At 40.8% G+C, this 24,710-nt stretch overlaps 1 protein-coding gene across 1 annotated transcript in view; it reads left to right on the top strand.

Moving 5' to 3' along the window:
- Col4a6 (collagen type IV alpha 6 chain) overlaps positions 1-24,710 on the top strand; it is a 290,710-nt gene that overhangs the window by 237,236 nt on the left and 28,764 nt on the right. The window contains exons 9-23 of the mRNA XM_013122309.3: positions 1,272-1,334; positions 2,575-2,610; positions 2,791-2,832; positions 3,759-3,851; positions 5,258-5,311; positions 11,872-11,931; positions 13,013-13,057; positions 13,551-13,604; positions 14,251-14,320; positions 15,288-15,395; positions 16,060-16,209; positions 17,197-17,301; positions 18,494-18,654; positions 20,254-20,433; positions 20,952-21,135. Of these exons, the coding sequence (XP_012977763.1) occupies positions 1,272-1,334; positions 2,575-2,610; positions 2,791-2,832; positions 3,759-3,851; positions 5,258-5,311; positions 11,872-11,931; positions 13,013-13,057; positions 13,551-13,604; positions 14,251-14,320; positions 15,288-15,395; positions 16,060-16,209; positions 17,197-17,301; positions 18,494-18,654; positions 20,254-20,433; positions 20,952-21,135 (1,405 nt within the window). The remainder of the gene's footprint in view (positions 1-1,271; positions 1,335-2,574; positions 2,611-2,790; positions 2,833-3,758; positions 3,852-5,257; positions 5,312-11,871; positions 11,932-13,012; positions 13,058-13,550; positions 13,605-14,250; positions 14,321-15,287; positions 15,396-16,059; positions 16,210-17,196; positions 17,302-18,493; positions 18,655-20,253; positions 20,434-20,951; positions 21,136-24,710) is intronic.

Below are 24,710 nucleotides of genomic sequence, written 5' to 3'. Positions count from 1 at the left end.
GACTGTTCTCAGTTCTATGAATTATTGAGGGAAAGACATTGAAAATTTTAAGAATAACTTGTTTTATCTATTTACCTGTAGTTCTATCAGTTTTTCTTTGTGTATGTTGAAACTCTATTGATATATGTGTATATATATATATGTGTGTGTGTGTGTGTGTGTGTGTGTGTGTGTGTGTTCTGGAATTGACCCATTTATTATTAGAAACTCCCCCCCTTTATATCCAGTTAATAGCATTTATCTTGAAGTTTATTTTATCTGATACTAAATAACAGTTTTCCTTTTTAAATTTATTTTTATTTAATTTAGAAACAAGCCTGCTCCACATGTCAATCCCAGCTCCCTCTCCCTCTCCTCCCCTCCCCTCAATCCCGCACCCTGTCCCCCCTCTGCTCCCCAGGGAGGGTGAGACCCTCCATGGGGGATCCCCAAAGTCTCATATCATCTGTGGCAGGGCTTTAATAGTAAAAATTCGAATACAGAGCCAAGTATAATGAATTTTGTGATAATTATTCATAACTTTAATATTTTACTAGACTCTCTATATTTCTGTCCTGTCCATCTATCCATCACTATCCATCAGTTCATACTGTTTTGATGCATTTCAAAGCATATCACTGAATTACTACTAAATACAATAGCATATGCCTACTATCAGTTAAACGTCAATATTTCCTTTGATTTCCTTTTTGTTTATAATGTTTATGCAAAGAAATCCACAAATGTTAAACGTGTGTTTGCTGAATTTTGGCAGATGCATATTCCTATGTAACCTAAAATTCCATTAAGCCACAGAACATAGCATCACCCCAGAAAAGTCCCTTTTGCCTCTTCACAGTCAATCCCCATCTTTACCCCACCCTAAAGGCAAACTCCGTTGTGATTATTCTTCAGTGTTGATCAGTTTTCCCTTACCCTAGAGAGTCATATATAGGGAGTAATATCATATGTAGGCTTTTGGGTCTAGCTTCTCTCACCAGAGAATAATATCATATGTAGGCTTTTGGATCTAGCTTCTCTCACCACAGTGCTTTTGAGATTCATCCATATTATTCCAAATATAAGTAAATTTGCTGTTTTTTGCTGTTGTATGTCACAGTTCATTTTTCAATCCCTGTATCAGTTACTACTTGGAAAAGTTTCAACATTTTCTATCATGAATAAAATGCTGTAACAACTCTTATGCAATTCTTGTGAACATATATGTTTGTTTTGTTTTGTTTTGAAAAGCTATCTTGCCTTTTGACTTTGATAAAAACTCCTGTCTCCAGGGTCCATCAGGATCCCCCGGATCTCCTGGAGATGCAGGACCCATAGGACCACCAGGTTTACAAGTAAGACCATTTTAAAACTAGTGTGTGTTTGCAGTATTCACTTCCTTCACCAGGTCGTGTATCAAATACAGGCCTATGTAATAATTTAGACTTCCTTGCAAAAGGGAAAAGCCATTTCTGGAAGATTATACTGAAACATGTTTATTCTCTTTATCCCTGTCTCCTTCCCTTTTCTCTAATTTAGACACAGGCTCTTACTATGTAGCTCTGGCTATCCTGGAACTCACTTTGTAGATAAGGTTGGCTTTGAACTCACAGAGATCCACCTGCTTCCTCCTCCTGAGTGTTGGGATTAAAGGCATATCACCACTACAGACTTGAAACATGCTCTAGCTAAGAGTTATTTGTTGTCTTTGTTGAGCAAGTTTTTGGTCCTTTTTCCCATGACCATCCATTCTGTACCCCTAAAGCTCCCTAGTACAGCTCAACCTAAAGTATATCCAAGAAAAGACAAATATTTGACACATCTATTGGTGCTGTCTGCTCCCTCATTATGCCATCCATTGCTAATTCATCATACCAACAACTATCATCACCCTTCTAAGGGTACTTCCAAATCTTCTCAGCCTTGCATTTTAGACAACTGTACCTACCTGTATCACTGGTAAAGGAAGAATATAGCTACTCAACTCTATTTCTGGGAAGGCCTTGTCCCCAGGTCATTCTCAGCAATGCCTAAATCCTTCTACTTCCAACTATAGATGAACTTCACCAAGGCATATTGAAACATTCCTAGTATGCTATGAGGAATAATGTATGCTATTTTACTGCCTTTACATGAATGTGACCAACAGGCCAATTTAGGAGATTTCAAAGGAGAATAAAAGAAACAATGAGAGGGACTGAAGAGATGGATCAAGGATTAAGAGCACACAGCATTCTTGAAGAGGGCCCAAGTTTGGTTCCTAGCACCAACACTGGGTAACTCACAACAACCAACAACTGTCTGTAAACTCCAGGAGTTCCCCGGGATCCAAACACCATCTTCTAGCTTCAGTGGGCAGGCACAAACCTACACTCGGCACACACATACACATAATTAGAAATTTTAAAAAAAACTTTTCAAAAGAAATCATGAAGGATGGAGCTAAAAAAACAACACTAATCCCGAGCTAATCTGCATTAAGCAGGGATCCAGCACACCCCTGCTCTTGTCCAGCATGGCCATGGTTTTTATTTTGTTGGGGTTTATTTGTCTGTAATGAAGAAATGCTCACTCTTTTCTTACTTGCTAATCTAGGGTCCCCCAGGCCCCGCTGGACCTTCTGGCCCTGATGTAAGTATGCTTTGAGAGTATTTATGTCCTATCACTAGGTTCTATAATTTTTCCCCCACAAAGATACTGGTTGAAATCTATTTTCCAGTTAAAAAAATAAAAATAACACATTCCAATTTAAGTTACCAGATCTTATTAGTAATTGATTTTCTTTTTCTTCCCTGTACCCCTGTGCCCCAGGGAAATATGGGGTTAGGTTTCCAAGGAGAGAAAGGAGTCAAGGTAAATAGATTCTGAAAATACAATCTGCATCCCACATGGTCCAAGAAATGTCTCTAGTTACACATATATGCATGCTTGTATAAATGGATTGGTTTTCTGTCTTAGAAAATGGCGACTTCCCATCTCACATAGTTCCCCTTTGGGATCCATTGAGAGCTACATGTACACATGCCATACACAAAAATTTCACCCTGCTTCCTATATATAAGTCTATATTGCCTACAAATTCACTCTCTTGAAACGTATTCTTTCCTTTTCTTCTACCTAAGTATTTATCTGTTTTTCCATATTCTACACTCAGGAATGCACGCATGCACACAAATACATACTTCCTACCTCTTCTGTCTCTCTTAATCTCTCTTTTACTATTCTCTTTTCTTACCTTCCTTCCCACCTTTGGACCAATCAGAAATGTTCAACCTTTTGATATTGTGACCTAATTTTACTAAAAGAAGATCACAGAAGAAAAAAACCTCATAATGTTTTTTAAAAGTTTATAATTTTGTGTTGGGAAACATCCACAGCTACATTTGGCTGCATGTGACCATATGCAGCTTATGGACTACAGGTTATACAAACCCAATAGAATCTTATCACTGTTGGCAAGAGGTAGTCATTTCCCTTGCCCAAATCCCATGTGGATCTCTTCTCACTATCCCTTTGTATATAAGCATGCAACTGTGAATCTGGTTTTCTCTCATCCATTTGCTTTTTCCCTCTGCCATGATAGTACAAAACTCACTCTTGGCCTTAGAATTATTCTTATCTTGTATCAGTGAAATTTTGGTTTTCTCCTTGGCACAAGGTGGTAAAGAGTTCAAAATAGTGGGCATGTGTTTGTGGATTACAACCAGAAGACAAGTTTGCCTTTTGTAAAAATGATCTCCATAATTATCCTTTGTTCAATGGTCTTTTTGATTTTACAGGGGGATGTCGGCCTCCCTGGCCCTGCAGGACCACCTCCTTCTACTGGGGAACTAGAATTCATGGGATTCCCCAAAGGGGAGAAAGGCTCCAAGGTAGCAAAGCTTATTATAGAAAAAATTAACTTATCCTTTCCTGTTAAAACCAGAATTCAAGTCTAATAATCAGACTAGCCAGAACCAATTCCAAAGTCATAGTAATGGGTTTTGGAAAGGAAGGCAAAGCCTTCCTTGTTTTGATCTTGATGGAGAGAATTCTGAAAATCCTGAGTTGTCTGATGTGTAGGTTTGCCTGTACCTGTGTCTGACTACTTATGCAAGCAATATTTTTTGCCTCAGACTTGCACATTCAATGTTGATATGCCAAATAAATTAAAGCAAGCATTGCATGCTTGAAATTTTTCCTCTGAACTCCAAACCTCTCAGTATTTAAGTTGTCTCCCAAATATATTGAGTATAAATGTTTCCTTTTGAATTATTATTTTGAAGAAGTTATTTGCCCTTCAAGATTTACTTACCAGTAGAGAGCTTGTGCAAAGCCCTGGGTTCTATCACAGCACTGAGGGGAAACAGTATTGTTAAAAAGTGGCAGTGGATAATCAAATTTGCCTCACCTGAATCATCAAGGTTATATTTCATAGTCTGTCCATTTCCATTAGGATAAACTGTGTACATGATTGTGTTTCAACAGTTCTATTCTGTTAGAGTGCACTGATATTTTTCAGGAGCCTGCATTCCCTTCCTTCCTGGGGTTCCTTTGAATTTTGTGATCCTATTTCCATGATGAAGGGGCCCAAAGGGAAATGTACAGTCTCACTTCTTTAATATTGTCTTTGTGGACAACTCCATTCCCTCTAGCTCAGTGGTTCTTAAGCTTCATACTGTTATAACTCTTTAATACAGTTCCTCATGTTGTGGTGACCCCCTCATCATAAAATTATTTCATTGCTACTGCGTAACTGTAATTTTGCTACTGTTGTGAATCATAATATAAGTATCTGATATATGACCCCTGTAAAAAGGCTGTTTGACCCGATCCACAGGTTAGGAATCACTTCTCTAGCTTTATATTGGGAAAATCCTTGTTTTGTGACCAATCTAGGAGGATGTAGCAGATTATCTGCCCCTCTGATCCATCCTAAAACATAGGGAGCTTTTCCATGGCCCCTGTAAGATAAATTAGCCTTTTCTTGAGACCATTCTGTTCTTTGTAGCCTATGTTTTCAAAGCAACTTCTTTCCCAGGAAATGAAACAACTAACTGTTCACCTGTCTCAATTCACATGAGTATTTGAGATTATGTATTAGTCATTGACCTTCCATAAACCAAGAGACTCCATAAACTAAGACATCCTGGTAAGCATACAGATCTACACTACTATCCCATGCTGTGATACTCATACTGTGTTCCCTATTGAGTAGCTCAAGTACTTTGAAAGAGCTTCTATAATTCATGGTCATTGCTTCTTGCTGCTACTCACTAGCCTTCTGTTAACTTTCCAGGGTGAACCAGGGCCTCCAGGTTTCCCAGGCATGAGTGGCCCTCCAGGTTTCCTGGTAAGTCTCCACACTTGATAAGCATGTATTCCGGGGTCTTATTATATAAGAAGCACTGTGTGGCTAGCAGGAAAACGTCTACCCATGGTTATGACTATGAATGCTACCATCTTCACTAAAGGCCTTGAAGGAAATATTCATGTTTCTTGACCTCATGGAACTTTTTAGCATGGCTCTCCATGCTCAAACTTTAGAGTTAAACAAGATCTAGGTTTGCCTTCTGGGTCAAGAATCTCTTAATATCTCTGACTTTTGTTCTCCTAGCCTATAAAAGAGGACAGTGATAGAGTATATCTAAAGATGAAATGAGATAACACACATGAGAGAAGCTTTGTATATAGCTGGAACTTATCAAGTGTTCAGTAAACAGTATCTGGTCTGAGTAATCCTATCTTGACTTTCCTATCTGCCTTTCTAGCTAGATTCTTACAATCAGCAAATGTTTTTGGAAGGCTCTGTGTGCCAACTTTTCATCCGTACTCAGAGGCTATAAAAGTTCCTCTCTGTCCTTGAGACTACATTCTAATGGAAAAGTGACAAAGAATGTGGAAAACAAGAGGTGATCAATAGCAAATTCAACAGCTTGTGGTTTGACTCAGCATGCCCAAGGCCCTGGCTTCTATTCCCAGTGGCACAAAGAAAACTGAGGGGGAAAGAAAGCCCATGCAATGGTGATACATAAAAGATGAAGATGAATGCAGTGATGGGGTATAGGTAGGGAAACCCTTGGGAGAGAGTGGTCAACAAAAGCCTCTCTGAAGAAAGAAGTCCTATGTAAGCTGAGACCTGTAAAATATGAAGGAGCAAGGCATGTAAATATGAGAATGAGTGCCTGTAGGTAGACTGAGGGAACCATAAGTTCCAACACCCTGAGGTTGAGAAACCTTGGCACATGAGAGACACAGCAGAAGAGTGAGCAGGACCTGGCATGGTAGCATGTAACTTTAGTCCCACCAATGAGGCTGAGGCAGAAGGATAATCATGAGTTCTCAGCTAGCATGGGCTACACAGCAAGACCATATCCCAAAACTCAAAATAAAGCAATTGAGTGGAAAGGAAAGAACAAATTGAGAGAAAAGTCAGGTCACAACCAGCTTCAGAAGTCAATGTGGCTTTTATTTGAAGTGTTGTGAAAAGCTATTTGTGTGCGTGTGTGTGTGTGTGTGTGTGTGTGTGTGTGTGTGTGTGTGTGAGTGAGTGAGTGAGTGAGTGAGTGTGGTATGTATGTCTGTTTACATATGTGTGAGTGCACCTTTGTGTGTAAGTACCCATTCATGCGTGTACACATGTGTATGGAAGCCCAAAGATGACATTTGATGTATTCCTAGATCACTCCACATTATTTATTGAGGCAGAGTCTCTTGGGGAATCCAGGGCTGTCCCAGGGATCCCTCCCACTGTCTTCTGAGTGCTAGGATTACAGGGCATCACCATGCCTTCCCATCTTTTAAATGAGTTCTGGGAATCTCTCTGCTTCCCGCACTAGCATGGCAAGAATGTATCCCATCTCCCCATCCCTGGCTTGTATTATTGAGATGATTCTGACTGGATGAGGGACAGATGAGAGGATCTAGAGCAATAAACACAAGTTATTACAGCAGCCCAGGCAAAAGATGGTGGTAATAGCTCAGGCCATGGTAATAGCAATGGAAATTGAGGGATGTGGAAGAGATAAATGTGCTACATTTTCTATTATGGAACATTTAAGGCACACACAAATACAAAGACAATGGCATAATGGTCTTCCTGGGTACTCATTACCTTGATTCCACAACTAGAAGTATATTGTCTATCTGAAGTATATAATCAACATATTTCATCATAAATACTTCAATATTTCTCAAAAATAGGGATTTTTGAAAACTTGGAATTAGTTATCATTTAGTATCAGTTAAGACAGAAATCTATGATCAGAAATGTATACATTTTCTGGTACCTTGTTTGCATAAGACCTGGAATGAGTCCACTGCATTGCATATGGTTGTTTCTTAAGTGACAAAATGTGTTTTGAGGAAGCTGACAAAACTTTCACAGATTGGGCTTATAGACTGGGAGAAAGTGTGTAAATCAGTACAAGGCTTTTCCCCACTTGCTGGCACAGTGGGAATAACCGTGGATTCCAGCCTTCCTGGGAGTACTTTGAAATACTCTGTGTCTCACCACATGGTCGGGAAGCACAGCTGGGGGAGCACTGCACAGATTGCATCCATCAGGACTCCTATGTCCCCACAAAAACAAAGGGGCATAGAGAATCATTTGTCATCCTCCCTTGATTCTAATCAGTTTTGCAGCTAGTGAGCCATGGTGTTGAAGGTAGACTGTCCTCACCTTAGACTCAACTCCAGCTCTGGGACTATGGACAAACTGATGATCTATTTTCTGTGCATATGCGGCGTGGCAGTGGTCCTAGCTAGTCTTCCTCGTGAGGCCCACATTGCACTGTACTGAAGATTCGTTACATGGCTTTCCTATGCAGTGCCATAATCAGTAGCTACGTACCATCTAATGAGATGAGCTGTACTGTAAGCAAATACACACTGGATCTCAAAACACCATGTGGAATGAGTCATTTGAGACAGCTCATAGTTCTCATATTTATGATGGAGTCGGCTAACTGTTAAAATCTCTAGTGATTTTTAAAATATAGCTACTAAAAAAACTGCAAGTACCACACTGGCTCAGCGTACATTTCTATCAGATGGCAATTCTGCAAGGAGGTTTGGGAAGAAAGATTGCCCTTTTCTTTGTAGAGCCTTTTGTGCAGACTCCTGTCACCTGGAGTCATCCTTGTGAGGTGAACAAGTGAGTCCAGGTTTGTCCCTCTTCTCCTGAGGCAGAAACCATGGCCTCAGCAGGTGAAGAGGCTTGCTGGAGTCACACAGCTACTTACTCAGACAGCTGAGAATGCCATTCTGTACTGGTTTTTTCTTTGTTTTCTTGCTTTTTCCTCAGAATGAACAAGTGCTGTTTAATCCCTTTTTTAACCAATTCTTTTTTTCCTTTTATTGAAATGGATTTTTCTCACATAATATATTCTGATTACAGTTTCCCTTCCCTCTACTTCTCCCAGTTTCTCTCCACATTCCCTCCCCCTCTATATCCATCCACTCAGTTTCTGTTGTTGAATGCTAGGCAGATCAGAATCTGTTTCCTCATACCATACTGCCCCCTGCAGGTCAGTTCACGAAAGTCACCTAGTGGAAGTACTTAGACTCCAAACCTCCAGGATTTTGTGTTCTCCACTGCTGTATTTGGGATTCACTGGCTCATGCTCCCTCCTGCTTTCTTCACTTAGACCTGGGAGGTTTTCCTCCGCAGTGATATCAACGCATCCCCTTTACTCCTGTAAAAGAGACTGACTGATAACTGTCCCCAGCCCAGTGTTTTCAGTGTTTCACAGCTCTGCTTGAAAACACAGAAACCCTGACTGGAAAAAAAGGTACATAGCACATAGCACACTGCACTTCATAGAATAGAAATCAGGGAAGCAGTAGTTCTCAGACCACTTCTACATGGATTCAGTGGGTGACAGTAGCCCAATCAAACACCTTCACTCCAAAGATACCTACCAGCTTAATGTGAACACTCATGAATACCTTAATGTGCCTGACAGCAAAGTTGTGAGAGGAAAGGTGATAGATAGCATACGTGAGGTGTCATGAGCTTTTCAAAAGAACCCAAAGCCTCCATCACACCAGCTTTTACTTACCCAAGTTCACTGAAAAACAAGACCTTCAGAGGACAGAGATCTCTAGGGAATCCAACACATTCCCCCTTCCTTCCCTTTTAGCCCAAATCTTTGCAGGAGCTAAAATGCACAGTCTGATAGAGATATGCCTCACATTCTGTCTCTTGCATCCTCTGTGGTTTAAAAATAAACAAGCAAGCACATTAATTAGGTTTTTTTAATCCTCAATTCTCTGGCTTGCTCCCAGTTTTACTCATCACACCCCCCTTGTCCCCAGCAGCATGCTCACACTTGTAGGCCACGGGGCCCTCCATGGAGGTTGTCAGAAATGTGTGCATATGTGCACTTTATCCAAAGAACGTGGACTCATCGGAGAAGGTAGGGCCGTGGTTCAGAGTGAGAGCAGAGATGAAACTGACAAACCCTGAAGGGAACTGCTGAGTAGATGTGACAGAACTCCTGGGCAGGTGGAGTTCTCTGAGTCTCCTCAGAAACAGAAAGCAACCGGAGCCCTGAGGTCTGGACAGTAAGGCTGAAAAAGAGCTAAGTTAGTACCCTAAGAAGGCTTTTGGGCCATGGGTGAGGAGAAAGAGTGGGGGCAGCAGTGACAGGACTGTTCGCACCAAGGGAAACTGTAATGGATCAAGTCCCGGGATCTCTAGCTAGAACAGCTTGTTCAGCGGGATCTCTGAACAGTGCCTCCTGGTGCTGGGAGGCAAGCTGAGCCCACAGCATGGTTTTTTTATTGGCTCTAACACACACACACACACACACACACACACACAGAGAGAGAGAGAGAGAGAGAGAGAGAGAGAGATTTCCTTTATAAATTTGTCACATATTGATTTTTGTTCATCCTTTTCACAAACTCTGAACCTCAAGATGCTGCAGAATACAAGTTTTTCTTCTTGTATTTATCCTCCTGGGAATGAGGTATAGGGGTGTGTTATAGTTCCTGGACATTTTGTTTATGTTGGTTTATCTTTTGCCATATTTTCATTTTCTGCATCATTACGGCACTTAATTCAGCAAGTATTTACTGGATCCCTTTGCACATGTGCAGTTAGTAGTAACATGCTTCAGGGGAAGATGGGGAAGACTGTGAGACAGGCTTCCACTTAGGTTGAAGAGTTTGGGGCAGCACTAGTTGTTGTAACACTTTTGGACAGGTCATGGAAGATTACTTGAATTATTTAACTTTGGAGGTCACTAGACACATTGTGCCAAGTGGCAATTTATTTTGGTTTCCAATTTGAAATATGGGATGGAGGAAGTTAAGATTTCAAGCAAGTTTGCATTCCACTTGTTATTTTATTTAATCTTTGAGAATCTCATGGAATATATTTTGATAATACTCATTCCCTTCCCACAACTCCTCGCAGATGCTCCCCCCACCTCCCCTATCCACCCATGTTCTTTTTAAAAAGTGGGAAGGAGTCCAGATTGTGTTGTCTGACCACAGTCCTTTTCAGCATGAAGGCTGAACTCTATGGGAGCATAGAAGGAAAAAAGAAGTAGGAACCAAAGCCCTATTAAACTGCACCCCTCAACGATTCCTTCTCCACAATGAAAAAGCAATAGAAAATCCAACATTTCAATTTTTTTAACTCCTGAGCCTAAAAGCTGCAGGGATATTCATCCAGGTTTCAGTACTTGTGATAATACACAGACTATTTAAGAAGAAAAAGATACAGATGGGATCAAGACAGTGCCCGCATACCAGCTGAATCAGATCACATCAAGGGAACAATGGGAGATACACCACAGCAACAGTTACCATCTTTCAACAAGCTTATATTTGAGAAAGGTTCATTTCCTCCTTTATTCTTACAATAGGAATAAATGCTGTTTACCAAAAAAACTATGTTCCAATATGTACAATTTTAAACACAAATGGCTTTAGGCAAGTTTCCCAGGAAAGATTTTATTCACTTTGGTAATGAATATTTCTATAACTTGGGGGCCTGGATGTTGGCCGTGGATTCGGACTTGACAAGGTTCTCGTGATCTGCTTCTTAGATTTCCTACTTGTCTCTAGAGAGTCCAAAAATCACCCCCATGACTGTAAGTTCTCATTTCTTGTAGCAATGCAAAAGAAACTGATTGATTAACAATCCCTTTTGGTTTACTCCTAGGATGTGACAAGATATTTAAAAGTACCAGTATGGGACTGTAGGTAGAAATATTCCTTTCCCATTGAAAAGGATGCTGTGGTTCTTATGTGTATCTAAAAGGGAAAATATCTTCCTTCTAGAATAAATTCCCAAACATCTATACAATCTCCCATTTTTCTGTCAGAGTCAACTTCCTAGACGGCAGAATGCAGCTGGATCTCATAGAAAGGACTCTGGAATCATAGAAGACTGGCTTTCTCATTGATTCTTACCCTTCCTGGAAGTTTTCCCTCATCTGTAAAATCATTGTGGGAGTGTAGGTACTTTATTATTCCTGGACTGTTAGCTCATGGTGCTTCAAGTACATGCGATAGTGTTTGGGGAAAGGCACTACTTCTAGAACCACAAAGCAATACTGAATGAATGATCTAAAGCATATTCATTCTCTATGTTCTTTTCAGCAAGATGTTCAATATAAGGAGCTTCCCTAAGGACTCAGTAGAGGTGGTTTGAATTTTCTTCTTTCTCTTGAATGGAGCAATGCAACAAATAAAAAAATAACTGATTGATTGATTGATTGATTGATTGATTGATTGATTGATTGAGTCTTGACAAGTAGCCTTGGCTGGCCTGGAACTCAATATGCAGCCCAAGCTGGTCTCGAATTCATGGCACTCTTCCTGCCTTAGCCTCCAAAGAACACACCATCCCAATGAGAAAATGAGTGTTATAATTTTTGGCTTCTTTTTTTCCTACAGGAGTTTGGATCTATTGGAGAAAAAGGAGAAAGGGGAATCCTTGGTTTGCCAGGACCTAGGGTATGAACGTGGAGTGTCATTTGCCTGTGTTTATCAAGTCACCTGATCCATTTTCTTTTCTTTTTAAAGAAATGTAGGTCTCTTTCTTGTCTTCACTTTCTTTCTTGTTCTGTCGCTAGCTTATGTATTTTGATGGGAAAAGCTTCTTTTATTCTCTCCTCAACTTTGTGGCAGGCTCACCTCTCCACTTATCCCCATTCTCTTGGCTGACTGACTCCCTTGCGAAAGGAATGATGTAGCTGCTATACCTAGGTGGCTCCCCGGTCTACTTGTGCCTCTGACTTACGTATATAGTCTTCCACTGAGCTAAAGAATGGCGCACATATTTTCTTGCTTTTATTGTTCTATACTTCAGGGGAATGTGGGCAAGAAGTAGAACAGAAATGAAAGAGAGCTAAGCGTAATCTTTATAAGACAGAAAAAAAGTCTGGAACTTTCTAGAACATGGTGAATGATGTTTGGGGTCAACACTTTCAAAAATAATCTTATTTTGAATGGAAAAATAATTATCATCCCTTCTGATTCCTAGCTTTCGGGAACTGAGAACTTGGGTTATAAGAAATTGGTCAACTTTTACCTTACATAAGCACATTTTAGAGAATTGTGTTTTTAGTTTGTCCATGAGGATATTAAGTCTCTTTGAGTACTTAGTGATACTTAGTCATTGTTCTGCCATTTCTTTCTTGTCTTTCCCTTATCCTATTTCTTTTAAAACTCATAGGCACCAACAAAGAATATGTTTGAGGTAGCAGACAAGAAGCCATCCAACAGTCTATTTAAAACTACTGACTTGAAACCAATGCATCTAAGTATATCATCCAACCCTTGTACTAAATTCCTCCTACAACTTAAAGTGTTTCCATTTATTTAGCTCTTTAAGAATGTTCCATGAAGCTATTCATCCTAGTGGATAAATGCCTAGGAAGAAGTCATTAAGCCAAGTCTAGGAAGATTTTCTTACCTGCCTTTAGGAGCTGCTAAATCCTGAACTCGGATGGATAACTTTGTTATATGCATCTAATGGCCTTTATTTCTAGTGTGATCTATTCAACTTTACAAAGTGTGGTTCTTCACTTTACAGGGTTCCATGGGTTCAGAAGGAGTACAAGGACAGCCGGGGAGACAGGTACTTTGATTAACATCCACAAAGCATTGGTATACAAAATCCTAATCAAAAGATCATCTTGTTTTACTTAACATGGCCAAATGGAGGCATTAGTGATAATGCAAATATAATGCAAATTTTCCACTCTCTTTAATAACATAATTTTATAACCCTAGTAAGTGTGTGTGTGTTTTCACCCAAGAAGATGGATAACAACTACTACATTACATTTTGTGTTTTGCCATGCCATAGTGTGGTAATATACTGTGAAATGTTACCGAGGGTCAGCAAGGCTAGCCTGCTTGTATCCGTACCCTTGTGATGACTCTTATGCACTTTAATATGCAAGTTTACTACCTGATGTCATATAATCATCTGGAAGAACTTGCAAAGCTGTCTACACTTTGGATGACAGCAAGATCCCTGAACTATTTGCCTTGGCATAATGCACAGGGCAGCCCACCTTATGTTCTTATACTACTTGAACTTAGTGATAACTATGTTTCTATCACAGGGAAAGAAGGGCACTTCTGGTTTTCCTGGGATTAACGGTTTCCCAGGAATTAAGGTAATAACATTGTCAATGCAACTCCAGGATTTGAGAGCTGAAAAAGTGAAGGATTCCTATAAATGCTTTCTTATGATATGAAGTCTTTTTAATAGATGTAACACTTTTCTTTTAAAAATGCATGTACCCCATGATGTACACAAAGCTAGTGAACATTCCTCAGACAGTACCAACATTTGTGTTTAAAGATCTCTATTAATAATGCATCCTATTATTGCCTACCTTAGCATCCACTCTGGGTATTCCCCAGGATCAGATTCTAGTCACTGAGTCTGTCTTTGCAGAGAATTATCACTCTTCCTTTGCCATCATTCAAACAATAAAGGTAGTAGTAGGATCTTAGGTCTGGCAGAGAACAAGTAGAAAAAGTCGAGATATGAGTGCTTCCTTAGCTGTGTTATTTGTGCTTCTGATACATGTCCCAGGCCAGAAACAGAAGGCAAATTTGCAGATTCAGCTACCTTGTGTCACCTTTATCTTCGATTTCTTGTTCTTGGGATTTAACCTCTGAACTAGATGACCCTGGCAATCAGGAGTCAAGGAGGAAGGAATTTTTCACTCTCCTGGGGTTTTGCTTTGAAGGCATATGGATCTTAGGTGATGTAGTCAAGGAAATTTTTGTGTATAATCTATTTAATCTTTACAGGGTGAAAAGGGTGGCATTGGTCTGCAAGGCCCAGACATTTTCACCGATGCAGATGGTGCTGTGATTTCAGGTGCAACTCTTTGATGATTTGATTGGATAAAAAAAGATAAAGTGTTAAAACTTGTATCTCCTGTAATTGTTGAAAGGACACACTTTCAGCCACTGGATGACTGACAGTATCACCGGGCAACTCATGAGTCCTGAGCATGGTGAATGAATCCAATTCCAATCCCTTAGACAGACAAGACAAGCCCAGCCTCCCATTTTTGTGTTGATCCATCAAGACAAGTATCTGGACTTTCCTAGACCTGAGTTTGATTAACAGAAAGGTTCTCATGTTGATGCTTAGGGAAGGACTGATACCCTCCTCAGCTGGGCTGTGTTTAGCCTAAGACTATAGAATACTTTGATGAAGATGATCTCAAGCATGCTGCTGATCTAGTTGCTTAGAGCCCTGAGCAGCATGATGATGCTTAGAAAGTTTATCCTCCTCTGTCTTTACCCTAGTTACTGGGTATGCTCTAACCTTCCTCTTTGCCTTGGCAAAACATGTAAATACCCAATGTTGATAGCAGCCTCCAGAGTTCTACTCCAAAGAAACCTGCAGCAATAATGTAAAAGGTGTTGTTAATCAGCTTAACATCGACAATAGACATTTAAGGCTGTAGCAGTAGCAGGAGAAGAACCTTCCTAGTACTTTCCAGGTCTTGTCACAAAAGTAAGACTTCAACAAGACCAAGTTTTAAGTATTAGTACTAACTTGGTATGATGGTATGTGCCTGTGATCCCACAACTTGGAAGTCTGAAACAGGAGGATAGTAAGTTCAAGGCTACCCTGGATTAAATAGTAAAATCCAGTTACAAAATATAGTACTATTGGAGCCTTAGCTCTGGAAGGCCTCTTAAGACCATTAGCATCTAGGAGACCTGAGAAAACTACCAGGTCTGTGACAGCTCCCTATACCTCTTCTGCAGCATTTTGTGGCAACTGTGAGCATCCACTGTGTTTTTTACTCATTTTTTCATTGTAATGCCAGGTTATCCTGGAGACCCTGGTATGCCAGGTCTCCCAGGCCTACGAGGAGATGAAGGCATCCAAGGCCAACGTGGCCCTTCTGGCGCCCCTGGTCTTCCATCATTAACAGGTGAAGCAAACTAATCCATTCGCTACATTGATCGGTTTTCTCTGTACTCCAATTCTTGCATCTCCCTCTATAACTCAGTATCCAGGAGCAGTAGGTTCTCCCATAGCTAGCCTAAAGCTAGTGTACATGTAGAGAGGGCTGAGGTCAGTAGCTGTCCTTTGAGTTAAAGTGCACCATGGACAGAAAGACAATTACAGACTGCCGTCGAGGCTGGAAGTAGCTGGAGATCTTGATTGGGTGATTGGAGCCTTCTCAATCTTCCCCTGGATGTGTCATTTGCCAGAGTCTGGAAGGCAGGGCTGTCCCTAGTATAAATGCCCAGATATGATATGTCTACTAAAGTCACTAGTTTCTAAATTCCTTGGAGAGGGACCTCTGTAAGGATATTTGTGGTTTGAAGGCAACCATTCATAGGAGGTACAATTGGGCCCAGCACTGAAGTAGAACAAATGGAGAAGTTAGAGGCTGAAAACATAGCTTTTCCTCACAAGTTAACCACAGTTTCCCAGGCAGTTAGGCTAATTGGTTCCCATGGAACTTTTCCATCATAAAAGAGAGGAGTGAATAGTTTCCCTAATTTTCCCCTTGTGTTGTTCTGTCTATACACTACTGATTGTATAGCAGGGTGCCACAGTGAACATTTTGTGTGGGATTATCTTTCCAGGTCTTCCTGGTGCCCTAGGGTCTGAGGGATTTCCAGGCCTGAAAGGAGACAAAGGAAACCCAGGACGCACCACCTTTGGGGAGGCTGGCCTACCTGGCAAAGATGGTTTGCCAGGTTTACCAGGCCTACCAGGCCCACCAGGCCCACCTGGTAAGTTATTCTTTCCTCCCTTTGGTGGTGAAACCTAGTTATGGTTCAGAACCATTGCGAGTTGTCCAGGGCCTCTCACAGGAAGACAGTTCAGTTAAGGACAGCTAACAGCAGTGGGGCAACAATGAAAGCTCCATCAGTCATCTGAGCCAGCTCCACTCTACTGACAGTAACAGTGGTGGAGTGCGTGTTTCAGCAAGAAATGAGCAAGGTCGTGATAAGCAAATGCTAACTCCCACATGCATCGCCCTTCTGTCCTACATGACTCTCAGTGCCCACATCCCTGCCACCTCTGTCAGGACTTTGGCTTTTCAGATCCTAGAGAGGCCCAATTGGATTTTCTGAGTTTCCCAAGCTCCAGTCAGATAGGCTGAGAACCTGCGAAAGGAGAAACTATGCCTTGATCTTTAACAGCCTTCAGAGGGGAGGTGGCTAGAGGTGTAACTCAGTTTGATAGGAGTTTGGGCATGTGCGAGGCAATGGATTCTGTTCCCAGTATGGGATAGCTGGTAGAAAGACAGATAGACAGGCAGGCAGGCACACAGACAGAAAGATGGGTAAAATATGCATATCTACACAGTGACTCTTCTCCTTAGCTGGGATTTTGGATTATGAGAGAAAGGCTAGAAGTACTGTCCAGCATGCATCTTTGCAACCTAAAGCCCATGACCACCGCAGCTGGCACCTGCTTCCTCTTTGCCCAAATGAGGCTTCTGGGCTAGAGACTGGCACTGCTGAGTTATTGAGTTACTTTGTTGTGCAGTGTGTGGAACATAACAGTCACTCTGCTAGTAGAGTGAATATAGCCAAATGAGAGTCCTGTTGGATCTTCTGCAGTAGACTTGGCAGGGTTCCCAGGCTGGGATATATTTTTTTCTCCTATTCTACTCTCTGTGTTGAGCCTCAAGGACCCAGGCCTTTAAGATTGAGGTGAGTCCTTAGGTTTATACCAGTCTGCAGCTTTTTGTGTCCTTTTAAAACTTGCAGGTCGCACATTTGAGACTGGATCCTTGCCTAGCCTAGAGACTGGATTCCCTGGTCTACAAGGAGAAAGAGGTCCAAAAGGACATCAAGGCCTCAAAGGAGTAAAAGGTGATTTTTGTCTCTTGAATTTCTTGTCGTCCCCCACCCCAAATCCCTAGAGAGACTATAAGGACTGATCAAAACAATAGCCTTGGGAACCTGAACAGAAGTATTCTGGGTTCTTGAGAGAAGGTACAGGGCTGCTGGAAGTGCTTTAATTAGGGTTCCAAGAATGAAGATGGAAATTGAGGTCACACTGAACAAAAAAAGAGGGCTGGGGTCTCCTCTTTCCTCCCCTTGATCCTACAGAAGCTATTGTCAGCATTCCAGAGTGCTACCCAGCACAGCAAGCCAGTTTACAAGGCTTTGTCTAGACGCTGCTTCCCAAATCATTAGCCGAAGACTCTGCAGGTCGAGAAAATGCCATCTGCCTCCAGTAGAACAAGTAGGGTCCCAGCAAGCTGCCTCATAAACGAGTATCCCAGGTGGTTCATTCATAAGGCCTAGGATCACACTTGAGAAATACAAACTGACTATGCAGCTTCAAAATGTTTATGATCAGAAATGCTTGGGATTCTGTAGTCTTTGGACGTTGGAAATATTACATCGAATTTGCCAGATAATCATCCCTAATATGAAAGATCCACAAGCTCCCTTGCTTAAGATGTCAGAGCATTTATGCTCAGTTTTCACTAATCCAAGGAATAAACCATTTTCTCTGAGTTTCCAAGACCTCAGTTTTCTAAAAGTAAGAAGACATCCTTCAGGATCATAGGGAAACATAACCACCTACATTTGTCACCACCTGTCATTCTGCAGACTGCATTCATGGAACCACTGTAAGTGGTTAGGTTATATTCTTGTGACTCTTTGGTACGTCTTCAGAAGTGATTTGTTGAAACTGACCTTGATGGCACATGCCTACTTGAGTTTGAGGCCAACCTGTGCTACATGAGACTTGTATTCATAAAGGCACTTCAGTGAAGCTCCTGTCATCAGTCACATCAGTATATGTGAACTAATTACATTCTAGACTCTTATTCAAATGACAATTGGTGGTTCTCAACATGAGACTCAGTGATAGCTGGACCATATCCCAGAATAGTAAAAAAAGACTCATTAGTACAGATATCTTCTGATGGACAGTGAATTAGGCTATTTGAGTCTCTGTGAAAACATAGATAACCACTCTTGGAAAAACAACCTGTTCTAGTTGTTATTGGCATTTTATATTTTTACTTGTTGTCTGTTTTTCCTTCAGGAGACCCTGGGTTTTGTGCTTGTGAAGGTGGGGCCCCCAACATTGGACCACATGGGGAAGTAGGCCTGCCTGGGACACAAGGTCTCATTGGCCTTCCAGGTATTAAAGGGACTAGAGGAGATCCAGGCTCTAGGGGTGCACCTGGCCCAGCAGGGACTCCGGTAAGTCTTAATTTGACTTTGATACCGAGTGGAAAAATGTTTTTCATTCCCCATCAATCAGTTTCCTGATGAAAAAAGATAGGGATAAAATAAATATATGATAACAATATCTAAAGATTTTGCTTAAATTCATGCAGTTAGCCAAATCAATTCTTGTTTACCATTGACAAGTAACAAATCACAGTGATAATTGGATTGGGTGCATAAGAAATTTCCTCAACAACGGAAAAATCAGAAGCACTCCTTTTGTTTTTTGTTTTGTTTTGTTTTGTTTTTATTTTTATTTTTTTATTTTTTTAACATTTTTTATTTTAAATAGCTTGTTTTACATGTCAATCCCAGTTCCCTCTCCCTCTCCTCCTCCCGCACCCCCCACCATCCTCCCCATCCTCCCACCCTATTGCCAATTCCTTCCGCATAGGGGATATCTAGAGTCATTCAGGGTAGGGTCCAGGCACTTCCCTAAGAGTCCAGGCAGAGAGAGCAACCCTCTTTGTGTTATGGACACACGATGTCTGTTAGTATTCGAGGGATAAACACTGATCCACTGCTCAGGACCCCATAGGTAGCCCAGGCCTCCTCATTGACTCTCACATTCAGGGGGTCTGGGTCAGTCCCATACTGGCCTCCCAGCTGTCAGTCTGGGGTCCAAGAGCTCTCCCCTGTTCAGATCAGCTGTCTCTGCTGGTTTTGCCAGCCCATTCTTTGCCAATTTGCTCTTCGCTCCTCTCTGTTGCTGGGTTCCTTGGGTTCTGTTCAGTGTTTAACTGTGGGTGTTTGCCTCTGCTTCCATCAGTCACTGGATGAAGGCTCCAGGATGGTTATAGACATCAAGTTCACTATCAGGAATAGGCATTCGAGGTGGTCTCTACACTATTGCTTAGCTTGCCAATTGGTGTCATCCGTTTAGATCACTAGAGGTCACAGTGGTGCCTGATGTGTCTTCTAACCTATGATTCCCTCTTCCCCCTATCCTACTCCCCCAGTCGACCTTCCTGTTCCTCCATGTCCTATTCTCTCTTCCACTTCTCCCCCTCTCTATTTACCAGCTCCCACTCCCCCCACCCCTCGCCGTGTTCCCCATCTGTTCAGAGGATATTGCCTCATTTAGAACCTAAAAGATATCTATGGTACCCAAGAAGCACTCCTTTTGTAAGTCTAAGCTCTAATTGGAAATTGTACTGATGAATTAATGAAGAAAATCTTCTACAGAGAATAAATGAAGAGCAACTTTGAAAATAAACAAAAACAAAACCAAACTGTGGACCTTTGTCACATAAATCAATCTTACCAGATGGTCTCTAAAGTCACTTTCTGCTTTAACTTTCCTTTGGTCCCCCTTCCTTTCCACACAGTAACTTAGATTTGTCTGGCTGGGTGACACACTTTAAAATTAAGATGAGGTTATGTCCTCATATATTTCAAAATTTAGAAAAGATACAGAAAATTCAAAGTAATTATCCAAGATGGCAAAATAATCACGTGCCCAGAACACTGTGAAAAAAATCCTTAATCATCGACTTTAGGCCATATCTTTGCAAGCACTAGAATTCTATGAAGTCTGCATCTCCTCATTGTTGCCATTTGTTTCTTTATCAGGGGTTATTTGGATCTAGAGGTCATACAGGTCTCAAAGGAAAGAAAGGAGAACCAGCCATCAGTAGAGGATCAAAACTGTCAGGAGACAAAGGTGACCCTGGTCCCCAGGGGATTCCAGGCATGGCAGGAGCTCCAGGAAAGGATGGAATACCAGGTTTGCCAGGCTTCCCAGGCATTCAGGTAAGTAGATAATTCCTGGGTGATTATCTCTATAAATACTCATACTGGTCATTGCATTATGGAATAAGGGAGAACAGAGATCTGACTCCCCCTGACATATTTATTAATGCCATGCTTTTATTTTCCATAAAATAAGATTTTTTTCTCAGAATACTTATCTCATTTGATAATCACTAGGAATAATTAACCATAGCAATTTAAAATGATTCAACTTCCTGCTGGAAACCTCCTTAAAGTAATCCAGTTGCTTTCTTTGACTGCAAGGGCTATTGGTGCCATCCTCACTCCCTACTTTCTTCCCCAAGCCTCATTTAGAAGCTTTTACAAAGTCAGATCACCCAGAGTTGGCAAGACTCATCTCCACTCAGCAAACTCAGAGGTTGATTGATAAACTAGAATGATGAAGAATGTTCACAGAACACAAAACATTGTTCACTGACTACCTCATTATTGTGGTTAGAAGCCTTTTCAGATAAGTCTTAAAATGAACTTCCATTTTCTTTTTCTTTGTTCTCTAGGGAGATAGCGGATCTGGCTTCCCAGGTGAAAAGGGGTCACCAGGACTTCCTGGTGAAAAGGGACATGATGGTCCAACTGGACCACCAGGAATTGGTCTGCCAGGACTTCCTGGACCCCGTGGACTTCCTGGAGATAAAGGAGTAAATGGGTTGCCGGGGCAACAAGGCCTCCGTGGAACTCAAGGTGAGTCACACAATCAGATGATTTAGACTCGGAAAATCGACGTTTTGTAGAATGACCATGACTCATAGGCATGAAATGCGTCATACTAAGAAATCTGACTATCTGTAATCACTACAGTCAATTCTCAAGAGTTTTCAAGTAGGAAATGGATCATAACTATATTGTGGTAAGTTTATAAGGTAGAACAATGTCGATTTCAGTCCTTGTTAATGAAGGCTGTCCTAATTGAGCTGTCTGAAAATGTCACAGAGCCACCTAGACAAGTTATGAGCTCATAGTCCATAGAAAAGTTCAAGGAGAGGATGGATGACTCTATGTTATAAATACTATCAAAGTAGTTAGTGGGAAGTTTGATAAACCATTCTCTAATGTTTATAGTTATGCTATCAGCAGACCAAAGCCTTTCCCAACTGACAGAACCTCAGATTTGTCAGAGATTCTAACCTAACACTTATTTGATATTTAATTCCCTTCAATACATTATTTTCATTCTTGAATTTCAAGGATTATAATGGGTAACATTCCTGTTTCTGTATTATGAAGGTTCCATACAATCTTGTCTTTTGTGCAGTCATAACATATCTTCATCACAGTCTTGTGTTCTGTGACTTCTACATTTATATTAATGGCACAACACTTCTCATATTTATCAAAGGTTGAAAATTTAGGGTTATCTCATTCCTGGAAATGACTCACATTATTTCTTTTCTCTTCTTGCTGTTAAGTTCTCATTATCTCATACCTAGTTTATCAAACACTTATGTGTTTTTGGAAAAGACAGATGGATGGTTGTATGGATAGATGGATAAGTAAACAAAAGACGATTTCCTATGTAGTTTCTCTTCTATTCCTTGTTGACTTTTCTCATTCAATTCTATTTATGTGCATTGCTGGCAATTAAATACCTTCTGCCATTTAGACTTCCCTTGACTTCTACACTGTGTCATTACTTAAATTATGCCTGCTTCCATTAATATTTTCCCCTTTACAACACCATTGTAAAGTCTCTATATACTAAGGAAAGTGATGCTTCTTACCCTCTCAACCTGCCTAGCAGAGTACAGTATTCCTTAAGAGATTGGTATTTACTTGCAGAGGAAAAGCCCTTCCTAATAACCTTGAATGATTTAACAAATAAAAATAAGATACAATGTCTTATATATCTACATTTTAAATCTATTTTAATTAATGTGATAAGCACAATGGCACAGGCTAAAACTTCATTCAAGATTCTTGAAACCAAGTCAGAATTTTGTTTCACCAAATTTTAAGAAAGCTTTAAGGAATTTCTGTGTTTGTGCGTGATGTTAAGAATGCAACCCTGAGCCTTCTACAAGCGAGGAAAGCTTTCTACTTCCCTAGTCCATGTCTTATTAAGTAATATCGATTTTTTTTTCCTTTGAGAAGTTCTGTTTTTAACTCTATTCTCAGGGGATACAGTTATGGCCATTCTATTGCTCTTCAACTGTTGATAGATCACTCTCAACCAATTTTGAAGGCAACTAGCTTTTAAATTTAGTTACAATGCATGACACCTATAAACTTGTACACCCTCAAATCTTTTGGATATTATCAAGCATCTTTTTGTTTGAGATGAGACTGTGTCAAGGAGAAAACCAGTGGGATATCTTCTATCCCAAACTTCACTAGTTTGAGTTCCCGGACACAGAAAGTTCCCAGGAACACAGTGCTAGTAAGTCTAGCCTGAAAAGCACCTTATATAGAATATGTTCTTTTGGAAGTAGCTGGATTTTCAAATAAATGCCTTCCTTAGTTTTGTACTAGGGGTATTTGTTTGTTTGATTGCCTGGTTGATTGACTGATTTTTTAAAACAGGATCTCTCTACATGGCCTTAGCTATTTTAGAACTCACTATAGTAGACCAGGCTGGCCTTGAACTCACAGAGCACAGCCTGCCTCTGCCTCCTGAGTGCTGGGATTAAATACCTGCACCACCACACACAGCAAGTGCTTCATTTAGAATGTTATCTCTCTTTTTTCTCTTCAGTAGCTAAATATAACTCACTAAATGTAGTATTGTTCCAAATCATTTAAAAGCAACTTTATGCATTATAGCCATTTCTGTTACCACAAAAATGTAAGATGTTTTTCCTAAACGTTGCCTATTCCTACCAGTGATAGCCCAGGAGTAGACATCTGCATTGCCAGGGAAGGGCATATAGTCATGAGAAGCTGTTCAACTTAGTGGTATGAATTGCTACAAACTCTGGGAACACTGACAACTGACGGTCACTATACAGGTTCTGGCTCTATCACACAGGTTATTACTGCAAGTGGCTTTTGTGTACTTGATCATGCGTAGGTGCCAGCACTCCACTCAATGCCCATGATGAATGTAGTTGGCAGGTGTGTCTAATCTGTACACGAGACCTCCCTTAGGACTCAACAAACACGTGTCTTGGCTTCATTTTCTCTGGTCTGTAATTGGTCTCAGTGATTACTGCTGCAGCAGGGTGAGAGATTGGTGAAAGAGACTTAGACACAGAGGGAGGTGAGAGCTTACTACATCTCCAGGTTCTCAGACATTGATGTCAGCATAGCCTTTTCTCTTTTTTTCACCTTTGCCTCTGATACACACAATGTCTTAAATACCACATGGCACCCTGTTGGAGGCAGGGTAATTGCGAGGCTGGGTTGCAGAAGCTGTCACTGACCATGGATACTGTTTTAAGGGCTCCTTTGTGCATACCTCCAGGGTACTAGAGAAGGAAGTGGTATGCAGTCCCTGAGAGGGGCTGATTTCCTTCACCACACATGTTGATGGACTGACCAGTTTCTAATTGCATTTTCTGAACTGTTATTGAGTTATAACATGCCTTTCAAGGTACATGTGCAAGGAGCCATGCATGTCTGGTCTCTATTATTTAGTCTCAGAACAAATAGAAATAATAGAATCTTGAAAACTAGAGGTGCCTTATGTTCTATAGATGAATTTTGGCATTCGTGGTGGGAATTCTGAATTATATGGTCATTTGTTGCTCTTATATAGCATAACATAGCTAAAACTGACTTCTGCTTTATTGAGAATGGTCTGAGTTCAGGATTGTGAAGCCAAAAACATGACAATATAGAGTAAAAGCCAGATACAATACGGACTGATGGGAAATCCTTAATCTTCCCACCAATTTAATACCCTCCTTGCCAAATACAATGCAGTATATTCTGTGTCAAATTATGAGGAGGAAATTATGGATGGAAATGTGTTCTTGATTTCTTCTGATTTCTACCTACCTTCCTTCAGATTCCATTTTTGTTTCCTAGAATGGCTGGCTGGCCACATTCCATCTTTTAAAGGCTTTGCTCTGATCTGGTCCTCATGGGTGAAAAGAATCTACTAAACTAGTCTGATAAATTGGGAGAACAAGTGACTTTACATTTACACTCCACTCAGGGATATTTATATTTTCCTTAGTTTGTCCTGTGACATATGAGTAAGTTAATAGAAATGCAAAAGTAAGACACAGACACACCGATACTGATGGGCTATGGCCTTAGTTGAGTAGCAGGAGAGTCTTGTGTAGGGTCCCTTTCATGACACCAGCTACAGGGGTAGT

Source organism: Mesocricetus auratus, unplaced genomic scaffold (genome assembly GCF_017639785.1).
Source record: "Mesocricetus auratus isolate SY011 unplaced genomic scaffold, BCM_Maur_2.0 Super-Scaffold_100003, whole genome shotgun sequence".
Lineage (NCBI taxonomy): Eukaryota > Metazoa > Chordata > Mammalia > Rodentia > Cricetidae > Mesocricetus > Mesocricetus auratus.
Note: the sequence above shows the minus strand (reverse complement) of the source record. Positions and strands in the feature narration are given on the sequence as shown.